The sequence below is a fragment of the Ursus americanus genome, chromosome 15 (assembly GCF_024610735.1).
Source record: "Ursus americanus isolate L20-20 chromosome 15, mUrsAme1.1.p, whole genome shotgun sequence".
Classification (NCBI taxonomy): Eukaryota; Metazoa; Chordata; class Mammalia; order Carnivora; family Ursidae; genus Ursus; species Ursus americanus.
In genome coordinates, this window is record NC_142141.1 from 20661405 (window position 1) to 20682709 (window position 21305).

Sequence of the window (21305 nt, forward strand, 5' to 3'; positions counted from 1 at the left end):
CACAGTGCCGAACCATTAGGCCTCTACACCCGAGCGGGGAAGTCTGTTCGGTGAGGGGCTGTGCTGGCCGTCCATGAGGCATCACAGCAACCTTCCCGGCTGTCTCCTTGTAAGATGCCAGGCCACAGCCAGAGGCCGGACATGCTGGGAGCCGGGCAAGTGGGCAGAAACCCCGGAGCCACTGGGCCGGCAGCTTTCTGCTCTGAGGCACCAGCCATCGCTGCCGTGTCTCACCTAAGACACGAGGCGGATGTGAATTCGAGGCTGGCACCAGCTCTCAAAACCACTGAGGAAGTCACCTGGCTGCATTCATCGGCAGCCTCAGGAGTCTGTTCCTCCGCTCACAAGCGCAGTGGCAGAGCCCTGAAAGCTTTCATGTGCACATTCGGAGTGCAGGCTTCCCCTGGACCTGAAGGAACCCTAACCAGGCTCCATCCGTCAAGAGCTGTACCCCAGATGGGAGACCAGCCAGTATTTTGCCTTTTCAAGTTTTTATTTTTATACATTTTTTTTGTATTAAAAAGAAAAGCATAATTACCACAAATTACAAAGGACTAAAGCAGGACTAGAATAATGAATGAATCACTTCAGCCTGGAAAGCAGATACTCTCAATAATATTAATGTTATAATACAAGCTCATTCAAGTATTTTACATTTTTTTTTGTCCTTTTAAATGTGATATCCTAGCACATGGTAAAGATAACGTACTATGAGCATAAGGTGGAACCTTCTCCGCAAAGCCAGATGACAAGTTTTCCTCTCCAGTGAGAAACGGGCTATAAGTTCTGATCTTCTCTGCCTCTGCCATCAACATGGCTGAAGGAGAGGGTGGGGGCTGGGGCAAATCCAGGGACCCTTCCACACAGGACATACTTCCGGTCCCACTCACAAGGGCACCAGATGATCCAGACCGCTGTACCCAGGCTTTTTGGCAAAAAAACCCAAAAACAAAAACCAAAAACAAAACCCACCCCCACCCACCCTTGTCCCTCGTCTGGTCATCTTCCTTGCCCCTCCTCCCCATTTCCAGGGCCTTCTGAGCAGCTTACTTTCTTTTGTAAAATCAATCATCAGGAAAAGGGGGGAAAAAAAGAGCTACAATGGAAACAAAAACGTAACAACTTTGACATGGGGGCTCAGCACCTGGACCTGAGCCCCGGGGGTCCAGGCTGGGGCAGGGCCAGGCACCCACTCTCTACCGGTAGTGCATTTGCTCCCAGGTTCAGAGGAGGGCGAAAGAAACCTGCCCCTTAGCAGGGCTGAGGCACACAGACCTGTGATGTTTGATGCCCAGAGGTCGTATTGGCGCGGACCCATCGCGGAAGGGTACAGGATGAGCAGAAGGGTTTGGGCAGGCTGCTGCTTTGTGTCTCGGGTCTTGGACCCCCACAGGAGGGTGGTGGGTGTGAAGCGGTGAGCCCCGGTGGCTCTGGCCGCTCCTGGCATGCCTGTCACAGATACGTCGGTCCTAAATTCAAGTGTCTTCAGAAAGCGAAGATGTAAACTACTCTTTGCAACATTAACTCCTAACATGTTACAAAAAAAGAAAGAAAACATAGCCCCCTCCCCCCATCCTCAGCCTGCGTTGAGATGAAATCCTCACCTCCCCACCCCAAAGGGGCTTCCTCTCTCTGGGGTGTCTGTGGGAGGATCAGGGAGGGGATGGCGCCCCCCCGGCCTGGGAGTAAACTCTAGGTAAGAAAAGCCTTTCTGCACACCCCAAGGCTTCCTTGTGCCCCCAAACCCAGCAGAGGACAAACACTGAGGTTCTATGGTGCTGGATACAGTACAGGGCTGAGCGACCCAAAGGAAAGAAAGGGGCTAAAAAGGGAAGGAAGGGGGGTGCAGGAGTCCAGTGCCTGGTACAAAGTGGGGCAGGCACCAGACAGCAGGGAAAGGCTTCAGATCCTACTTTTAGAGCAGAGACCAGACACTCATGCTTGACTTTTGAGATAACCGGTTCACAGGAACTGAGGTGGGCTTCCCACATACTAACCACTGGGAGGGCAGAGATGGGGAAGGGCACAGGCCGAAAGCAATGAGGTGCCCACGACAGAAGGCAAGCCCTTGCCAGCCTGGGATACGGCCTCCTACTCCCGATCTTTGGGCCCAATGGAGGAAACAGTTAAAAAGAGGGCCAAGGAAGTGTCAGCGATGCAGCAACACTACCACCAACTTCTCTGTGCTGCCCGGTCCTCACTGGGGGTGAATGTGTCGTCACACCCGCACTCGACACACAGCTCAATCTGTGTGGGCCAGTCCTTTGTCACCCTCCCTAGCTTCGGATGCCAGCAGACTCCAGCCATTCCATTATCACTCAGAGCCCAACACAAGCAGTCAGTGGCTGGAGAAGAGAAGTCAGGTATACTCTATGTCCACATATACCTTCCTGCCGCGGGGCTTCTCCAACTGGCAGGATTCCCCCCAGCCCCCAAATCCTCCTCATCCTCTTTCCCAGGCAGGGTCCATTGGAGGGTGGACAGAGATGGCTTGCAGAGGGGGGGATGCAAGATGGGGAGACCCCACCAGACCCGAGGGAGAAGAATGGCATCCTTCTCCACCTGTTATGAGACAACGCCTCCTTGTGGTCTCAGATCTTTCAGGGCAACACATTTCCAAGCCTCAGCTGCCAGGTGTTCACCTTTCCCCTTTGAGGTAGGGGAGACGGTCAAGCTGAGACCAAGTGTATCCCAGATCCAGGCCAATGCTCTTCTTCAACAGTTTGAAGCCAACTTGGCCTTGGGGTTCCCAGGGTAGGATGAAGGGTGTCATAGCAGGCCGGGGCCCGCCATGAAGCAACAGCAAGCAGAGCGAGGACACGACAGCGGCAGCAGTATACAGACACAGGACGTCAGCTTCAAACGATGCAACAGCAGGGGTAGTTCGGGCACGGCTCTGATTTGAGCCGCCCCCAACTCTCTTGCCTACAGGCAGGAGGCACTGTACATGCAACTCAGTCCAGAGAAAGATTCTAGCCAATCCAGCCCAGGCACATCCAGAGAAGGTGTGAGCTCTTCGAGTTGACTCCACCGAGGAAAACAGGCATTTGGGTATTTCAGATTCCCGCTCCACAATAAGGCAACTTTTAAAAAAATATTATTTCCAAGAACAAAACAAAACAAAAAACAAAATCCAAGGGTAGGGAAAGACATCACTTTCTGTGGATTAGGTGGGGGTTTTCTGATTTATTTTTTTGGTCTTTTATGGTCGATTTTGTCTTTTTTTTTTTTTTTTTTCCCATTTTTCCAAGGATGGAAAGGTCAGAGAAAAATAAAATAAATCATCTTTCAATAGTCTTTTCTGGTATGAGCAGCGTCTCTCTGGGCTGGGGAGTAAGGGGTATGGGGAGAAGGGGGTGGGGAGAGGATGAAACCTTCCCCCGCCCCCACTTCTAGATCCTTTGGTTTCCTTCTCCCAGAAGATGGCAGAAGGGCATGGTGGGGACAGCAGGGGGAGAACATGGTGATGGCAAGCCCCAGATGATCAGGGGGCTGGTGCTCGTGGGGCCCAGGGACGCTGCCAGAGCCTTCCATGGGACAGTGCTGGGCAATGGGGCCCACAGGGCCTTCTTGTGGGCTGCATAGTTGGCTTGAGGGGGAGCAGGAGGAGGCTGTGGGTGGGAACCAGGGTTGCGGCCTACCAGCCGCGGGCAGGGCTACAGAGTGATTTTGGTAATCCAGACGAACTATCAATAATTTAAAACTTGATATATATATATATATATATATAAAAAAAATCTCCCCCCTTTCCCTCCCCCCTTAGAAGAAGCTAGGATGTGAAGAAGAGTCATGGAGAGAGGAGGGGGAAGGGGGTGTGTGGAGGCTCCTGCCCAGGGGTACCTCTGATAGCCCAAATGGTGTACGCATTGCTACTCAGCACGAAGGCCCATTCTAATGACTCTAGGCCTGTCCCTTCTCTGTCCCCTCTCCTGGGACTGGGCACCCCCATGGACTCTTGCCCACCCTCCATCCCCCCCCAAACCCCAGGGCTAAACGGGCTTTTCACTTTCCCAAAGTCTGTGTGTCCGAGTGCTGGCTTGTCCATTTGGCATCTTCCCGGACGGGCTGGCCAGTGGGTGGTGTGGGGGGTTGGCTGATCACGGTGGTGGGCCTGCTGGAAGACTGGGAGGGGCACCGCTTCCTGCCCTCACTGCCGCCACCTCCTGCCGCCACTGGGTGTCGCTTGTGGTTGCCCTCCTCACCCATGGGGGGCTGTAAGAGAGGAGGGAGTCACAGGTGATTAGGGGCCACTTCCTACCTCCAAATGTACATAATAGGTATAACCTTAAAAACTACCTACCAGTTTTATGAAGCACGTCTCCGTGCCAAGATGCCAAGCCCCATGCTGTTTTCTGCACATTCACTCATGGGGTCTACACCACCCTTTGATGGAGATATGACCATCCCAAAAGTAAAGCACAAAACAATAATTTGCCCAGGATCCCATAGCTTACAACTGGTGAAGGCAAAATGTGGACTAGACCCCTCTACCTCTGAAGCCCAGACCTTCGCCCACATAAGCTTCTGCCCCCCCCTTCCGAGACGGGCCTGCCGCTCTAACGACGATGCACGGAATGTGACATGCAGTACACTGAGACGCCTCAGCGCAGAAGGCCCAGACGCTCCCGGGGATGGCCTCAACTCCTTCCAGGCTCCAGAGAGGACACTGACCGGAGAGTCAGACCACGATCCAGTGTGGCCTCACGGCTACCAAAGGTCCGGTGACCTTGAGGACATTTCCTTCCATTCCCAGGAGCCAAAGCTCAGCCCTGCTTGTTCCACCTCTCTCTGCACGTGTGCCGCCCTCCAAAGCCCCAAGCGAGGAGGTGTTAAGGATGGAAGACAACAGATTCATCTTTATACTGGGAGGACTCAGTGGTACTGACACCCTCTCACTGGGCAGCCACGGGCTTCCATTTACCCACTGGTACAGCAATAGCAACAATAAACCCTGCCTCCTTCGCCACATTATGAAGGTTAAAGGAGGTCGATATAAAGTGCCTAGCACAGTGTCTGGTACACAGTCATCACTCAATCAATGGCAATTTTTCAATACATCGGAGGACTATTATTGCTATTTACTTATATTTGTCTTTTTGCTGAAAGGCTTCAAGGGAATAGGATGACTAGCACAGCTCTACTACATTCTAAACTCTGAATGAAAGTCTCACTCATCTCTGGAGTCCCTGCAGCACTCATAACACAGAGACATCCATCACTCTACCGCTTCCCTGGATATGCCCAGCAGCAATAACCCTGACCCACCACTGGATGTCACCATTGAGTCACCGCTCCAAGAAGACTGGGGTGGTGGCGGCGTGGTAGGGTGTTAAACGTAATTTCTAAACTTCGATGGTTGGAACTGGTCTCAACAAGAAAAAACAAGGACATTTACTTGGGTACTCATCCCACTCAACTAGTAATGGCTGACTAGGCTCACCAGCAAGGAGGAGTATGAGGTAAAAGGGAGAGAGCATTATGATATTCAGCTACAGGGCCATGGGAGGGAGGGAGGTACAACCATACAACCCCCTCCAATGAGCTGTCAGTGTCCACTTCTCACCCTCTATGTTACAGGCAAAGACACTAAGGACCCAATGAGGGGAAAGAGTCCCTAGGCTAGTGGCACAGCTGGGACCATAATCCAGGTATCCTGATCTCTGGTCCAGTTTTCTTTCCAGGACAGGAGTGAGAAAGATGAGAGACTTCCACTCACATCCACTCGGAAGTCTTCGAGACGTCGGAATTTGCCGAGGTATTCTTGAAGTTTGGGGTCAATGTCCAAATTTTTGGCTTTGGAATATTTCAAGAAGGCCCAGAACTTCTCCAGTCCATAGAGTTGGCCTACAGGAAAGAGGAGGCAGACGTAGAGAGAAGGTCAGAGAGAAGCTGGGCTGGTGATGAGCTGAGTATAAAGAGGCTCAGGAGCAGGAGGTGGGATGGGACTGATACACAGGCAGACCCGGGCTGACCCGGGGAGGGAGAAGGGAAAGAAGGCCTAGATGACCAGGCCTTGCAGAGCTCCAACTCCGGCTCTCACCAGCTTCATAGTCCTTCACTGTTTCCTCCTGAAAATCCTTGAAGATGTCCAGCCGGAACTTCTTTTCCAGGCCATAACTGTAGTATCGAAAAAGGCACTCCAAACCGTATCTGTAGAACACAAGCCAGTGAAACTGGGACATGGTTTCTTTGCTTGTAAAACAGGGAAATGCACCTGCATCATAAATGAACTAAGAGACCGTTTTAAGCACATGGATTATCAAGAAAAATGGTAACTAATCTTTAAGAAGGCTAACATTTAATGTTAGTCTAAGTGGGCTCAAGCAGTTTATGGTTTGCCAGGGGTTAGCAAACTCTAGCCAAACAACGGCCCCCTGCCCACACTTATTTGTTCATGAAACGTCACTGGCTGCTTTGTGCTAGAAGAGCAGAGCTGAGGAGCCGTGTCGTAAACCCCCCATGTCCTGCCAAGCCTACAATATTTCTCACCTATCCCTTTATAGAAAGTTTGCCAATCCTTGGGATGAGCTCTCTATAAAGTCATGAGACTATGTCAATTGGTAGGTTTGCTTATCTGACTTCAGAAATTTTACTTCTGGGGTACCTGGGTGGCGCAGTCAGTTAAGCATCTGCCTTTGGCTCAGGTCATGATCTCAGGGTCCTGGGATCAAGCCCTGTGTCAGGCTCCCTGCTCAGTGGGGAGTCTGCTTCTCCCTCCCTCTATGCCCTTCCCCCTCCACTTGGGCTTGCTCTCTCTCTTATGCTGTCTCTCTCTAATAAATTTTTTAAAAATCTTGAAAGAAAGAAAGAAAGAAAGAAAGAAAGAAAGAAAGAAAGAAAGAAAGAAAGAAAGAAAGAGAAAGAAAGAAAGAAAGAAAGAAAGAAAGAAAGAAAGAAAGAAAGAAAGAAAGAAAGAAAGAAAGAAAGAAAGAAAGAAATTTTACTTCTAGGAACATATGCCAGGGAAATGGCCAAAAAAACATTTTTGTATTTTACAGATGTACAAAACTGTTCATAACAACATTATTAAACAAAATTTAAATGTCTTAGAGAAGCAGTTAAGAAAAATCACGGTGAATCTGTACAACGGAATATAAGCTATTAGGAATTATAATGTAGGGGCACCTGGGTGCCGCAGCTGCTTGAGTGTCCGACTTTTGGTTTCAGCTCAGGTGGTGCTCTTAGGGTTGTGGGATCAAGCCCTGTGTTGGGCTCCATGCTCAGCACAGAGTCTGCTTGGGAGTTTCTCTCTCCCTCTCCCTCTGCTCCTCCCCACGTTGAGCTCGCCTCCCCACATGTGGTCGAGCTCGCTCACTAGCGCGCTCTCTCTCAAATCATTCAAAAAAATTATAATGTAAATATACACTGAGGGATACTGAAAGATGCTTATGATAGATTATCAAGTGGAAAAGACATGTTTCAAATGTTATGTGAGAATGAGCCCATTTTATAAATAAATATGTAACTTTCCCATCTACACATACATGCAAAGTCTGGAAGGGCACATACTTAAAAATATTAACACTGGCTATCTCTGGGAGTTGGGATTTTCAAATGATCTTATCTATATTTTCTAAACTTTCAGCAAAAAGCATGTAAGAATTTCTGTAAGAAAGCAAAAAAGTTAAATATTTTAACAACACGGAAAAATGCTCATGCTTATAAATGATAACTAAGACACCCACAGGCATTCGTGTGGTGATCTAAATGCAGCAACTACGGCAGGACATTCACACTGGTTACCTCTGCATTGAAGGGTGTCTCCCCAGCTTCTTTAAATATTTCTGTACTTTTCAAATTGCTTACAAAGAGAAACTTTTACTTGGGGGGGGGTAAGAAAAGTGTCTTTTAAAGATATTTGGGCTTTTTTTTTTTAAGGTTTTATTTATTTATTTGACAGAGAGAAAGCACATGAGTAGGGGGAGTGGCAGGCAGAGGGAGAGGGAGAAGCAGGCTCTCCACGGAGCAGGGAGCCCGATATGGGGCTCGATCCCAGGACTCTGGGATCACAACCCGAGACAAAGGCAGATGCTTAACCGACTGAGCCACCCAGGCGCCCCAGGTATTTGTTTTTTAATAGCAAAATATTGGAAACCACCAAAATATCTATTATCAGGAGACTGGAAAAATAAGCTGTGGTGCGTCCACACAGTGTAAGCCTGTAGAGGCTATAAAAAGGAACAAGAAAGTTCTTTACGTATGGATATGGAATGATCTCTAAAATACAGTATGAGGGACGCCAGGGTGGGTCAGTTGGTTAAATGACTGCCTTCAGCTCAGGTCATGATCTCAGGGTCCTGGGATCAAGCCCCACGTGCTCAGCTGGAAGCCTGTTTCTCCCTCTGCCTCCCACTCCCCCTGCCTGTGCTCGCTCTGACAAATAAATAAATAAAAACTTAAAAAAAAATACAGTATTAAAAAGGTACAAAATAATATCTATTAGAGGCTATCCTCTGGGTAAACAATAGGGCCCTGGTGGGAGACTATAGGGATCTCCTTCCTTACACAAGCAAAGTATTTTTAGGAAAGCCCTCAGGTTTCTGACCATGCTCGCTGTCTGTGGGGAAAGGGACTGGAGGCAGGGGGATAGGGATGAGGGGACTGCTCATGATATAACCTTTGACCTCTTTGCATTTTGAACCATGTGAACATTATTACTCATTCGAAAATCATCATCTTTTTATAAAGTATATCTGGGATACACACAAGAGATTTTTGATTACAGTTCTGGAGGCAGACCCACCAGGAACCCCTCACCCCCTGCCAGCACCAGCCAGACCCCAACCCCCTACCCCACACCCACACCTCCCGCTCACCTGTAGCCTTCTTTGGCATCCTCCAGAGCCAGCTGCTTAAACTCCTCATACATCTTCTTGTTGAAGTGATCTCGGAGGAAGAAGGACCAGAAGCGGAAGAGAGTGTTCATCTCCTGAGACTGGCCAATGCCCAAGCGTTTCCGCTCTGATGGGGGAAGAAGGAAAGACGTGTCAGGGTCACACTGCCTGTGATCCAGGGGACAAATGTTCTTGGGCTCAAGGACCGCAGTCCTTTCTCCTGTCTCCCCACCCCATCCAATTCCCTTGCTCATCCCACGTCCTTTCCGTCTGTGAAGAGATGGTTACTGAGCACCATCCTGCGTCAGGCCCTGCTGCTGGGCGCTGGACCTGACCTCATCAGAAGCGGGGGCATCAGCTTTTAATCCAGGTCATGTGGTCTAGCTGGTCACCTCAAATGCTACTGCTCTCAAACGTAGTCAGAACAAGGAAAAGCATGAACAAATAATTTGGCAACCCAACAACTTATATTCATTATTCATTAAAAATCATTATTTTGGGAGTCCTACAATATTAACAATTACAAAATGGTAACATTAAAAATATACAACACCAAAGCAAAAACAAGAAAACAAGAGATAAATTTAGTATCATTAAAAAAACTAGGGACGCCCAGGTGGCTCAATTGGTTAATCGTCTGCTTTCGGCTCAGGTCCTGATCCCAGGAACACGATCCCAGGGTCCTGGGATCGAGTCCCACATTAGGCTCCTTGCTCAGCAGGGAGCCTGCTTCTCCCTCTGCCTGCCGCTCCCCCTGCTTGTGATCGTGCTCTCACTCTGACAAATAAATAAAATCTTAAAAAAAAAAAACTATCAAAAAAAATAAATGAGATTTCCTTAAAAGAAAATTAAATAAAAAACTAAAAACCTAAAAATCTCTGTAGCTTCAAAGGACACTATCAACAAAGTGAAAAAACAACTCTCAGAGTGAGAAAAAGTATTTACAAATCATGAATCTGATAAGGGACTTGTACCTAGAATATATAAAGAACTCTTATAATTTAATAATGAAGACAAATAATCTAGTTAAAAAGTAGGCAAAGGATCTGAATGGACATTTCTCCAAAGATAGACAAATGGCCAATAAGCGCACACAAGAAAATGTTCAACAGAAATGGCTATGGGGGGAAATGCAAATCAAAACCAGCAGGACGTAACACTTATCGCCTCACGCCTACTAGGATGGCTATCATCAGAAAGATGGACACCAACAAGTGCCGAGAGGACGAGAGGACGCGGAGCGATCAGAAGCCTCATACTTTCTGTCAGGAACAACAAATGGTGGCCCCATTTTGGAAAACTGTCTCACAATTCCTCCAAAGGTTAAACACAAGAGTTATCACATGACCTTGCAAATAAAAAACTATGTCCACACAAAAATGGACATCTTCATAGCAGCATTATTCATCATAGACAAAAAGTGGCACTCCAAAGGTCCATGAGTGAAGGAGAGACGGACACCATGTGACATATGCTACCGGGCGGCGGAAAGGAATGAAGGACCGGTACCACGCTACAACAGAGAGGAAGTGTGAGACCGGTATGCTCAGGGAAGAAGCCAGTCACAAAGGACTGCTGATCGGATGACTGCATTTACAGGAAAAGTCCAGAACAGGCAAATCCATACAGACTGGAGATTGGGCAGGCCTGGGAGGTGCTGCGGGGGGGAGATGGGAAGTGACCAGTAAGCAGCACAGGGTTCTTCCTGTGGTAATGAAAACGTTCTCACATCGATTCTGGGGACAGACGCACAACTCTGGAATATACTAAAAGCCACTACACCATATGCTTTAAATGGGTCGACTGTAGAGTATGTGAATTCTATCTCAACAAAGCGGTCACCACACACACACACACACACACACACACACACACACACACGGGAGAAAGGCAGATGAGCGGAGCACCTAGCAGCCACGTGCTAACTGAAAAGGGGTGGGGGAATTAACAACTACAAGGGAGCATCTTCACAGCCAACCCGACAGAAACCCACAGTTAAAAGACATCTCATTTTGTGATAAAAGGGAACACATGGGAGAATCTAGAGATTCTTTCCTCACACCAACTTCTAAGAGCAGGGGGTCAGCAAACTTTCTTCTATAAAAGACCAGAGTAAATATTTTAGGCTTTATAGGCTTCATATGGCCTTGGTCATAAGTTCTCTTTTTCCTTCATAACCCCTTAAAAATATGAAAACTGTTCTTAGCTCAAGGGCTGTACAAAAATAGGCAGCTAGCTGGATTTGGTCCACAGGCCATGGTTAAGCCACCCCTGTTCTAGAGAATCTATGCCACCCCACGTACACCCTTTTATGATCAACAGTGGACCACAGTGGACAATAGCTGACTTAGCAGTCACGCCAGAAATAGATAAACTTTTGATATTTTTTTATTATCAATAGAGGAAGATCAAAGAACAGAAATGTTCTGAGTATCAGACTCTTTGAGCCTCCTTTATCCCAAAACTACCTGGCCTGAGTCTAACTCCAATCCTTCTTGCTCTAAGGTCACAGAAAGCAGAATCACCTGCGCCAGCAGCCATTACACTCTGGACCTTAGTGGCCCCAGAGTCTAGGCCCCTCCGCCCCCGTGCTTCTTTCTTACCGTTAAGGCAGCGCCTACGATACTTGTGGTAGACGTGTTGTGTGAAGCCATTTTCCTTGAGCAGCTCATGGGAAGGATGCTGGAACTTGGGCAGAGACTGAGGGGTACAGCCATAGCTGCCAACTGCAGGTGTCCCTTCTGAGGGGCTGGAGCTAGAGGCCAGGAGAGAGACAGTGTCACCAGACCCTTGGAGCAACTGGCCATCAGGTGAGAAGGGGCCCCTCTGGTCCATCAGCCAAGATCTAGCCTCTCAAAGGGCAACAAAGAGACCTAAGCACTGGGGTAGGCCAACTTACATCCTTCGGCCTGTCTTCACGTCGACCTTTGGTGGGTTTTACAAAGCAGCCACGGAGGCTCAGAGAGTGGGAGACTAGTCCCGGGTCACGACTGTTCTACATCCCAGAGCGGCACAATGCCCAAACCTGAGCTTATAAGCATTTATTTATCCCAAGTTCACATTTAACTTTCTTTGATCAGCTATTATGGGGTAGTTCATCCATATTTTTCTTTAAAACCATGCCTAGTCTCAGTCTGTGCCATGTTTGCAGGGAGCAGAGTGTACAGGTCAGTGGCTCCCAGGTGTTGCTCTGGAACAGGAAACACTGGGGCAATTTTCCTGGTGGGGGAGGGAGGAACCTGAACCCTACCCCTAAGAAGCGGAGTCAGTAGATCTAGGGTGCGGCCCAGGAATCTGTATTTTTACTTAATGACCTGGCTGTCCTGAGGTAGGCAGCAGATATCCACCTCTGAAATCAATTCACAGATAATGTCTCTCTGAGAGAATCTGGTCCCAGGCAGTTGTGACACTGCTTCTTTGGGAAAACCTTCCCAGGCCCTGGATTACCTTCTCTAGACTTCTCCACGTTTTTGGATTTAGGTAAGGGTCCCTTTCTTTAATTTACAGACCAAAGAGCTTCCTTCTTCTTGGTCCCATCAACTGCCTGGCTTTCCTGCCCACCCTGTCTTCAGCCTCATCTCTCCCCTCTCCTCTCCACCGCGCCGGCACCTGATGGAAGCCGTCCGGGGCCTGTGCTCGCGAGAATCCATCACCCAGCCAACGTGACTCTCCAGGGGCGGGTTTGAGCTGTGTCTTGTCTTTCTTTTCCGAGGCATCTGCAAAGGTCAGTCCAGAATTTGTTATTAACTCACGCAACTCTGAGGAACACGAAGCATTTGTAGGACTAAGATCACCTCACGTGTGTGTTATTCACAATTTACGTTTTCATATCTAGTCTCTCACACATGAGGTCCACAGCTCTGAGCCAGAAACTGGTATGCCTGTCTCACGGGTGAGAAATCGAGGCTTGGGAGTCCAAGGACCTACACCTGGTCAATCCTCCCCGTGCCTTATCATGGCGACATGGGGCAACCACTCCCACACCAGTCCCTTTCTCAGATGTGACCAATCGATCCTGGGGGGGCCCACCAGCCTAAGAACACAGAGCAGGCCTGGGATGTGGCAGTCTCTTGGCGTAGGCAAGGGAAAGCAGGAAAGCACTGGAAGGCGGTTAAGTCAGCCCAAGACTCTTTGCCAACCCCAGCAGGAGCGCCTCACCTTGGCATCTAGCGTCCGTCCTTCTTTCACTACTGGGTAAAACCGTGATGTCTGACTTGAGTCTTTGAGCTGCGGTGTCCGGGGAGTGCGGGGGGTCCTGGCGTTGCGGTAGTTTGGCGACTCTGGGACAGTGGTTGGTAGAGAACGGGCGATGGTGGAGGGCTCAGGAGCACCAAACAATTTGTTGGCCAGGGCATCAGTGGGGACTGCAGAGAGAGAGCAGGCCAGTGAGCAGGGGTAGGCCTGTGACTGTACCTGGGAGGCCCCCCCGTCAGAGGACTGTACTCTCCCACCCAGGCCAGGGTCCCAAGTGTCACCTCTCTCTCACCTTGTTGAAAGCGGGGTGGCCCAGGAGGGACCTCTTGGTTGGGATCCACGGGGGGCTCTGGGGTTAGTGTGTCAAACTGCTCCCGGCTGATCATGTTGACTTTCTTGAAGTTCTCGACTTCTTGCTGCAGATACAAGATGGGTGGGGAGACGATGTTAGTAAGAAGACTGCCCCAGCCTGTTTAGGAATCAAGACGTGCAGGAAGTTGCAGGGGGCAGCTCCCACGTCCACATACGTGGAATTCTGGTCCCCAGGCTCTCAGCTGCCCCACACCATTCCCCACCCCCAGTTACCTCGGCACAAGTGTGCTGACCCAGAAGGGCTGAGCCCCTGCCCAGCCCTCTTTGCAGCAAGACTGAGACGAGGAGCTCCCTGCAGACCCGACTCTCCTCTTGCCACTGTCTCCTCACCTCCACCAAATACCCTGCTGCTTACTGCTACACAGGCTCACCTCACAGAGCTGGTCTATAAAAACCTGTAAGTTTTGACTGTGTTCAGGCAGCAGTGATTTTTTTTAAACCTGTTTTTCCTCTATCTTCCATACTCAAAACAAGGTCCTTAAAAAACTTCCATATAGGCCTTAATTTTTAAGAAGAGAAGTAATAATCCAATCTCTCTTCTCTTCCCCACTAGCGTGGCTGACTGTCAGGACATTAAACATGGACATTCGGGTGGCACAATGATCGCGTCTCATGGTGACACAGCTTACAAAGTGTCTCTACATCTCTCCTCACTTCATGCCCCAGCAAGGTGTCAATTACTACCCCCTTCTCATACATGAGGATACCGAGACTCTGTACCCAAGGGCACACAGCGAATCAGCCTTGCTCTTTCCTACATGTTACCGACACCCCAGGCTTCACCCCGCTGCTATGTCCAAGCCTCACCTTGATCTGAGAATACTCAGGTTCGAACTTCTCAGTCCACAGGTCCTGCTCGTAGTAGAAGAGCCCATCGTTAATGACCTTGGCCAGCTCAGCGCTCATCTTGGCACGCGAGGTGTGGTTGCCTGTGCGGTCCCCCCCAGGGTGCCGACGCATATAAGGTGGTGTCTGGGTGACAATGAGGATCTTGTTCACATCCCGGTCATCAATCTCATAGTCAGAGTCCTCATCAGACCAGGCGGTGAAGGTGTTCTTCCGCCCATCCATCTGCTCCAGCTCCTCGTCAAACAGGAAATCTAGCTCCTCTTGCTCGTCCTGCTCCTTGGACAGCAGCTGCTGAGAGGGCAGCTGCTGAGGCAGAGAGGTCGCGTGGAGGAACCTGGGCTCCTCTGACTTCTAAAATGGGGCAGATCAAAGGGGGGGCAGATCACCAGAGGGTCCTTGGATCAGCCTCTGTAGCTGTCAGCCGAGAGAGAGGCCCTGGCCATGCCAGCAAGCCGCAGCTGCCAGCCTTGCAGCCAGTCCCCCATGACTCTAGGTTCCCTCTCTCCCAGCTCACATCAGTCATTCGCAAACAATGAGGTGGTAAGGCCCCGCAGCCCCGTGCTCTCATTTACCTAGCCTGCGAATGGGCACACAGCGTAAGTTCTACAGGCTGATCTATCCATTCCATCTATCCCAAATCTCTCCAAGAAAATGGAAGCTTCATCAGGCAGGGGCCATGGCTGCCTTGCTTTCCATCATATCCTCGGTACCTAGACTGGGACCGAGCAATAGCAGATGTTCAACTGTTTGATGAGTGAGCAAGAACCCACTGAACGTAAGGCAGCTCACAGCTTGGGGGGAGAAAAGTCAAACAACCAGCCAGCCAAATGCAATGTGGTATTGGTAAAGATTATAAATAGAATTTGTGGACTACACAGGGAGAGGCACTTAACCAACTAGAGGTGGGAGTGGGGACAGTCAGGGAAGGCTTCCTGGGAGACGTAATTACTGAAGAAGGACGAGCATAAGTAAGCCAGATGAAGGCAGGGACAAAGAGTGTACGAGGCAGAAAGAACAGCATGTTCAGAGGCAAGAGAAAACAGGGTGCTCTTGGCAAAAAGAAAGTATTTCAGAGTGTTGCTAGGATGAATTTATCTGAGACTCTGGGGCAGAAGTATTTGTCCACCTCCCAATTTATATAGAAAAAGTCAATTCCCTGCTAAGCAAAAAGCTTCCCATATAAACTCCAAACCTACTCTCTTTTAAGTTCAAGATAGGCCAGGTAGGAGCAGGGCTCTAATTCTGGAATGGCGGCCAAGCCTGCCTGCCTTTCCAAACCTTCAGTCTGTAAGCCTGGACCTCATAAAGTCCTTCTCCACTGTTTTCCTCAGGACTCTGGTCTGATCCCTTGACACTCTGTGAAGGACCACGGCCAGAAGAGATAGGGAAGTCGGGGTATGAACAAGAGGGAGGCAGTCACAGTGGCACAGTGGAAAAGGGGACATAGAATTTCAGAGACCCAAAGTCGAAGGTGATCTACGAGGCCTCCTCACAAGCCCCAGACCAAAAAGATCTCCCAAGAGGGGGTGGGGATGAGGCAGATGGAGCACACATCCGCTCCTGGAAAGGGCGCACTAGTTTTAGTTTGAAATGGAAACACTTCTCGAAGAGTGGTCTCAATGTGTACTATTGGCATATTGTTTTACAATTTTTAGAGCAGTCTAAGCCCTTCTTTCTTTCATCTGAAGATGGGAACACTGAAGACTTGAGATAGTAAACAAGCTTCCCAAGGTCAACAGCCATCAGTGATAGGAGACCTGTGTTCTCATCTAGACTAACTCTACATCCAGGCCGTGTGTCTGCTCCCTTTCCCTATGCTCTTCACAGGGCCCAAGCGGCTTACACAGGAGCAATGAAGACACACGCAAGCACTACGGCAGCCCCAGCAATTTCGATGGGGCAAGCCAGAGTCAACCACCAAGAAACCTGGAAACTGCTGCCAGGGGTAGGATTCTCTCCTGTGAAAAATGCCACTCAGTTACTCACAGAGCAGGAGCTGTCCTGAGAGGTGATCCTCACTGGAAAAGGACATGGGCCCACCAGCTTTCCCGTAGTCACTGCTGACCTTGGCTCGCATCACAACGCAGAGCCAGCCGGCCTGCTGGCTTAGCCCCTCTGGGCCCTGGGCCCCACCCACCTTGGGCCGTGCTGGGGACGGCCGCGGCCTCTTCTTCACTTCAATCCAGTTCTCAGAATCCAGGTCAGGCAGGCTGGCAGACAGGCCCTTGGGCAGCGTCTTCAGGTTGCTGACCTCCTCTGTTTTGGTTGGCACTGGGGTGACTGCACGGGGAGAACCAGGCGCTGACTCTGAAGGGTGGAAAGGTGAGGTCCTCAACCTTCCAGTCCTCCTTCTGATGCCAGCTCTTAGAAGGACTGCTGGCTGGAGGACAAGGACAACAGGAAGGTGCCTACACGCCAGCAGTACCTACCTGTCTCCTTCTGGTAATGCTGGCGGGGCACAAACTCGGGGCAGTTGAGAAGCTGGGAGAAATCGGTCTGGGAATAATCCACTATTGGGGGACCAGGAAGAGGCCATTTCTCCGGCTCCTCCCTCCTGCGGACTTTCTCATCAACAATCTCCACCACCTTGCTGTCCTTTAGGGCCTGCAGGGGAGAAGCAAGGAGATGATGCAGAGAGAAGACTCGGACAGAATGAGGTCTTGGAGGCTGGCAGATGGATGACTGGGCCCCACGAGCTCAGGTAAGAGTCTGGTACTGGCAGAGGTGCAAGAAAACTGGCACCATCTTCCAAAACTGGCGGACCAACAAGATATTCAAACTTGTAGGAGGGGACCAACATGAAAAATACACCTGCCCTGTGACCTTGCCATTCTACATGCAGGAGTGTGCCCCCAGAGAAACAGGGCCATACACAGATTACATTATGTGTAAGATTCGGATAAAAAGCCATTCACAGCAACACTGTCTGCAATATGGGAAAAACTGCAAAGTACCCAACTTGCCACCACATAGATAATTTAAAATAAATGATGGCACATCCATTCAGTGGTATAAATAGGTTCACATGTGCTGAGGTGGAAAGAGCCATAAAAAAGCAGGTTCTAGGTCAATGTGTCTAAGATGCCACTGGTGTTTGAATTTTTAAATAAAACATACAAACTACATACACATTTTTATAGGATTCACAGGTAAACTACTATGGGTGTTTATCTCTAGAAAAAAGGGTGAAGAGTGGAGAAGGGAGGACAGCTGTCTTTAAATCTTTTTAGTGGAAATGGGAAACATTTCAACAGCGCAACACATGACAACACACACTGTTGGTGAGACCGGGGCAAGAGGCCCTCTGCTATACTGCTGGCGGAAGTGCAAAGGCACAGGCCCCGGAGACAGGGAACCCAGCGATTTGCCCTGTAGTGCAGCCTCCTCACTTCTTGCAATCTACACCAAAGATATGCTGGCAAAAATATGGGAAGCTATATACACAACTCTAAGCAGGAACGAAGAGCACCTTTCTCTAACGTGCTATTATGCAGTCAGCTCCCAGATGTATTAAGGGAGAACGAAAGAACAGGTGAAGAAATGCATGCATTACATGTTGCCATCTAACTAACACAGGGGAAGGATACAAATACACTGAGAGGCATTTGCTTATTTTTTTAATGGAAGGATTCAAAACAAGTTGGTGATAGGGGAATAAAAGGAGAAAGGCGGAAGTGAGAGAATTTTAAGTTGGACTTGTGGGAATATACCACGTTGACTTAAGAACCATGTAAATGTTTTACCGAAATGCAAAACAAATTAGAAATCAGAGGGGAAAAAGTAATCCCTAAAACGTGAGAGCAAAATGAAACTAATAAAACTAATATACGTCAAATTAAAGACATAACTACACAAAGATTATTCCAAGTACTTGAAAATATAGTCATTTGAATGTGTAAGTAGAAAAAAACCATGTTTTTAGTAATTGTACAGGTATTATTACGAAAATAAGGTATATAAACCATTGAATAAAACAAACGAGTAATTACGTTGAAGTCAACGGCAATTAGGACTTGGGGTATAGGAGAAAGGAGTATTAGAGATAAAAGATCATTGGTGTTAGGTAGAGACCCTGTAGTCCTGAACTTTAATAGAAATTATCAGTATATTTTCCTGATGAATTAAAAAAAAAAAAAAGCTTCAGAAACAATGACCCATCAAAGCAGCAACAAACATTCCTGTAACTCAGACTGTGTGGTACATAAATACCATTTCCCCAAAAGAGAGGACCTAGAGCTCCTTGAACAAATGGCCTATTCCGGATCAGAGGCAGGAAATGTACCAGATCAACCAGGGCTCCCCTAGCCACGGATGGGACGAGCGAATTCAGCATATGAACTGCAATGGGTTGAGACAACTGCAGTATGTCTGAACCCCCAGGTTTGTGATGATACTAAAAGACACTAAAGCAGAAAACAAAAACAAAGCAACCAAACAACCCAAACCCTTGAAAGTTATTAGGGATCAATCAACTCATAATTCTGACAACTGGTCAACAAAGGGAAAGCTCAAGCATTTCTCCACCCTTTCTGTACAAACCATACCTCTTGGTAACTGAATAGCTGATGAGGCAAAGTTCCTCCTTAAAGAGGTATTCCAGCTAACGAAGACAGATCGATAGAATTAGAATCTCTCCATTTCACAACCCCTAATGAAATAACAGGCAGTGATCATCGACAACAGCTTGCATCACAAGAGAGAACAAATGAAACGCTATGCGCCACCTGAGAGAACATAGCATTATCTATAAAGGACTCTTGACAAAGAGGGGAGGAGAACCCCCCAAACCTGAATCTGATCAGGCCTCTGGATCACCAATTTACAAAAAACGTGGAATACAGAACAACACGTTAGATGACACCACTGTGTCCCATGAGAAATTCGACAAGATATACAGAACCCAGTTTATTCAAATAATGAATTGAAGGAAAAAGAGAGGGGAAGAGAACATTTAGCAAGACAACACATGCATTTTATCTGGAACCTGATTCTCATAAAGTACAAAAATTTTTTTTTGACAAGAGGGGTGAATTGCAACGGACTGTTTGGACATATTAAGGAACTGTTAATATCTTTACAGGTGATAATGATATGGTGACCACGTTTTTTAGCAGGTATTTATCTTTTAGAGGTAAGTACTGAAACATGGATGAAATGTCAGGTTACCTGAGATTTTCTGCAAAGTAATTTGGAAGAGGAAACAGATGGGGGATAGATGGAGTAAGACGGGCCATGAGTTGGTAATTGCTGAGGCTGGGCGATGGGTTCATCATACCATTCTGTCTACTTCTGTAAATGTCTGCAATTTTCCACAGTAAGAGGGAGAGAGAGGAGAGAAGGGAGGCACAGAGGCCGGCCAAGCCTTGAAGCTTTAGCAGAAACCATCAGATGAGGACTCCTCCGGGGTTTTCTGCTGGGGCCCACATTCCATAGTAAGGATCTTTGCTTCCCCTGCACCCCAGCCCCAGGTAGGGAGACCTACCGCAAAGATGAGTGAAATGTCAGTGGTAAGGGCCTGCACTCGGTGGAAGGAAGCAATAAGGGTGATGGGAAGGAAACCGTCCGCATCCATTTTCCGTCGCAGGAAGAAGTCCCGCTCTAAATTGTCCACGCTGAAGTAGTATTCGCTAGATGGAGGGGAGAAGACGGAGGATTGCTGCGTCACTCAGGAGTCTGCCTTTCTCGTCCTGTGCACCCCAGACACCTCACATAGCCTCTGACCGACCCTGACCCTATCATATGTACAGTATTATGGGCTCAAAAGAGATGTTATCCTGTCGTGGCTCCCTTAACTTCGGGTCAGACCCATTCCCCCGGCCCTTTGGCCTCTCTGTATGCCTGGCAAACCCCTCATCCGCTTTTAAAACCCAGTTCCACTGTTACTAGCCACTTTCTCTTCTCCTAAAATACTATCACACTCTCCTGGAATGATCTACTTCCTTGAATGGCTCCCCCACTGGACTGAGGGACAATATATCAGAGTGGTTTGGAGCTAGGGTTTTGCTATCAGACGGAAATGGGATTCAAATCCGTGCCTTGTTGTTGACGAGCTGTGAGACTCTGGGCAAGTTCTTGGGTCTGTCTGCTCATCTCCAAAATGGAGACAGACCCAGCTCACAGGAGTAAGCGCAGGACTAAATAAGAAATGCCCGTAAAGCACTTAACACTGAGCCTCGGCAACAGGGAGAACTCCGTAGGTGCCTGCTAGCATTCTGACCGTGTTGCCATTACAAAGAGAGGTGCCGAAGGGGACGGACTCCGGACATTCCCTCTCCTTTTCGTTGGTGGTAATTTCAAATTTTCTGAAGGCAAATATGGTATTACTTTTGCAATAAATATTACCTTTATGAAAAATTTAGCTTTTAGAGGACGAGCAGCGGTTATCTTTCTCGGCTTCAGCCAGGGGCAGCCACTGCTGCTAGCATCACACCGGAAGGACCCGCCCATCCCTACTCTGCCCAGCAGCCATCCTCTGACAGGTCCTGACCCCCTACGCCTCTCTGCAGGAAGGAGGCTCCTGTCCACTCACATCTGCCGCTTGATGTAGTCTTTCAGCAGCTCCTGGTCCACGCTGTAAAGCTCAGTGCTGCTGACGTTGTCAAAGTAGTAGGTGATGTTGTTCATGTACTTGGGGGTGCGAGGCCCCTCCGCACCATCGAACTTTCGGTAGCCAAACTGGTAGTCAAAATGGGCTATGGGGGAAATGGGTGCCATAAGGGAGGGGAGATCCCTGCCCACCGCCCCCGCCACACTCCCTCGGACATCCCGGAGCCCAAAGGGGCCTCACGTACTTCGAGTGCCACCCCGGCCGCGTCCCCGGCCGCGACCGCGCCCCCGTCCACGGCCACGGAAGGAAGCCCGCGCCCCACCAGCCCCATCACTCTTCACACTCGATGTCTCATCCTGGTCGTGCCAGGCAGGCTCCGGTTTGGTCTCTGGTTGCCAGGCTGGGGTGGGGGGGGCCATGGGCACGGGCACGTAGGTGGCAGGCTCAGACCCTATGGGGAGAGGGGCACGGGGTCACGCTTGAGGATGACCCCCATGCCCAGGCACTCC

The 21305-nt window shown here is 49.0% G+C and overlaps 1 protein-coding gene across 3 annotated transcripts in view; it reads right to left on the reverse strand.

Moving 5' to 3' along the window:
- Positions 1-3212: 3212 nt before the first annotated feature.
- Positions 3213-21305, reverse strand: part of LARP1 (La ribonucleoprotein 1, translational regulator) — a 95993-nt gene continuing 77900 nt past the window's right edge. For 2 of the 3 annotated variants that reach the window (XM_087867834.1, XM_045791968.2), the window contains 14 exons: positions 21041-21247; positions 20779-20941; positions 19732-19876; positions 16679-16853; positions 16387-16556; positions 14208-14600; positions 13321-13444; positions 12993-13198; positions 12444-12550; positions 11438-11589; positions 8817-8961; positions 6041-6150; positions 5717-5844; positions 3213-4212 (listed from right to left, as the gene is read on the reverse strand). In XM_087867834.1, the coding sequence (XP_087723960.1) occupies positions 4003-4212; positions 5717-5844; positions 6041-6150; positions 8817-8961; positions 11438-11589; positions 12444-12550; positions 12993-13198; positions 13321-13444; positions 14208-14600; positions 16387-16556; positions 16679-16853; positions 19732-19876; positions 20779-20941; positions 21041-21247 (2435 nt within the window). In that variant the 3' untranslated portion in view covers positions 3213-4002. The remainder of the gene's footprint in view (positions 4213-5716; positions 5845-6040; positions 6151-8816; positions 8962-11437; positions 11590-12443; positions 12551-12992; positions 13199-13320; positions 13445-14207; positions 14601-16386; positions 16557-16678; positions 16854-19731; positions 19877-20778; positions 20942-21040; positions 21248-21305) is intronic. The other variant, XM_087867833.1, reaches the window with a different exon arrangement.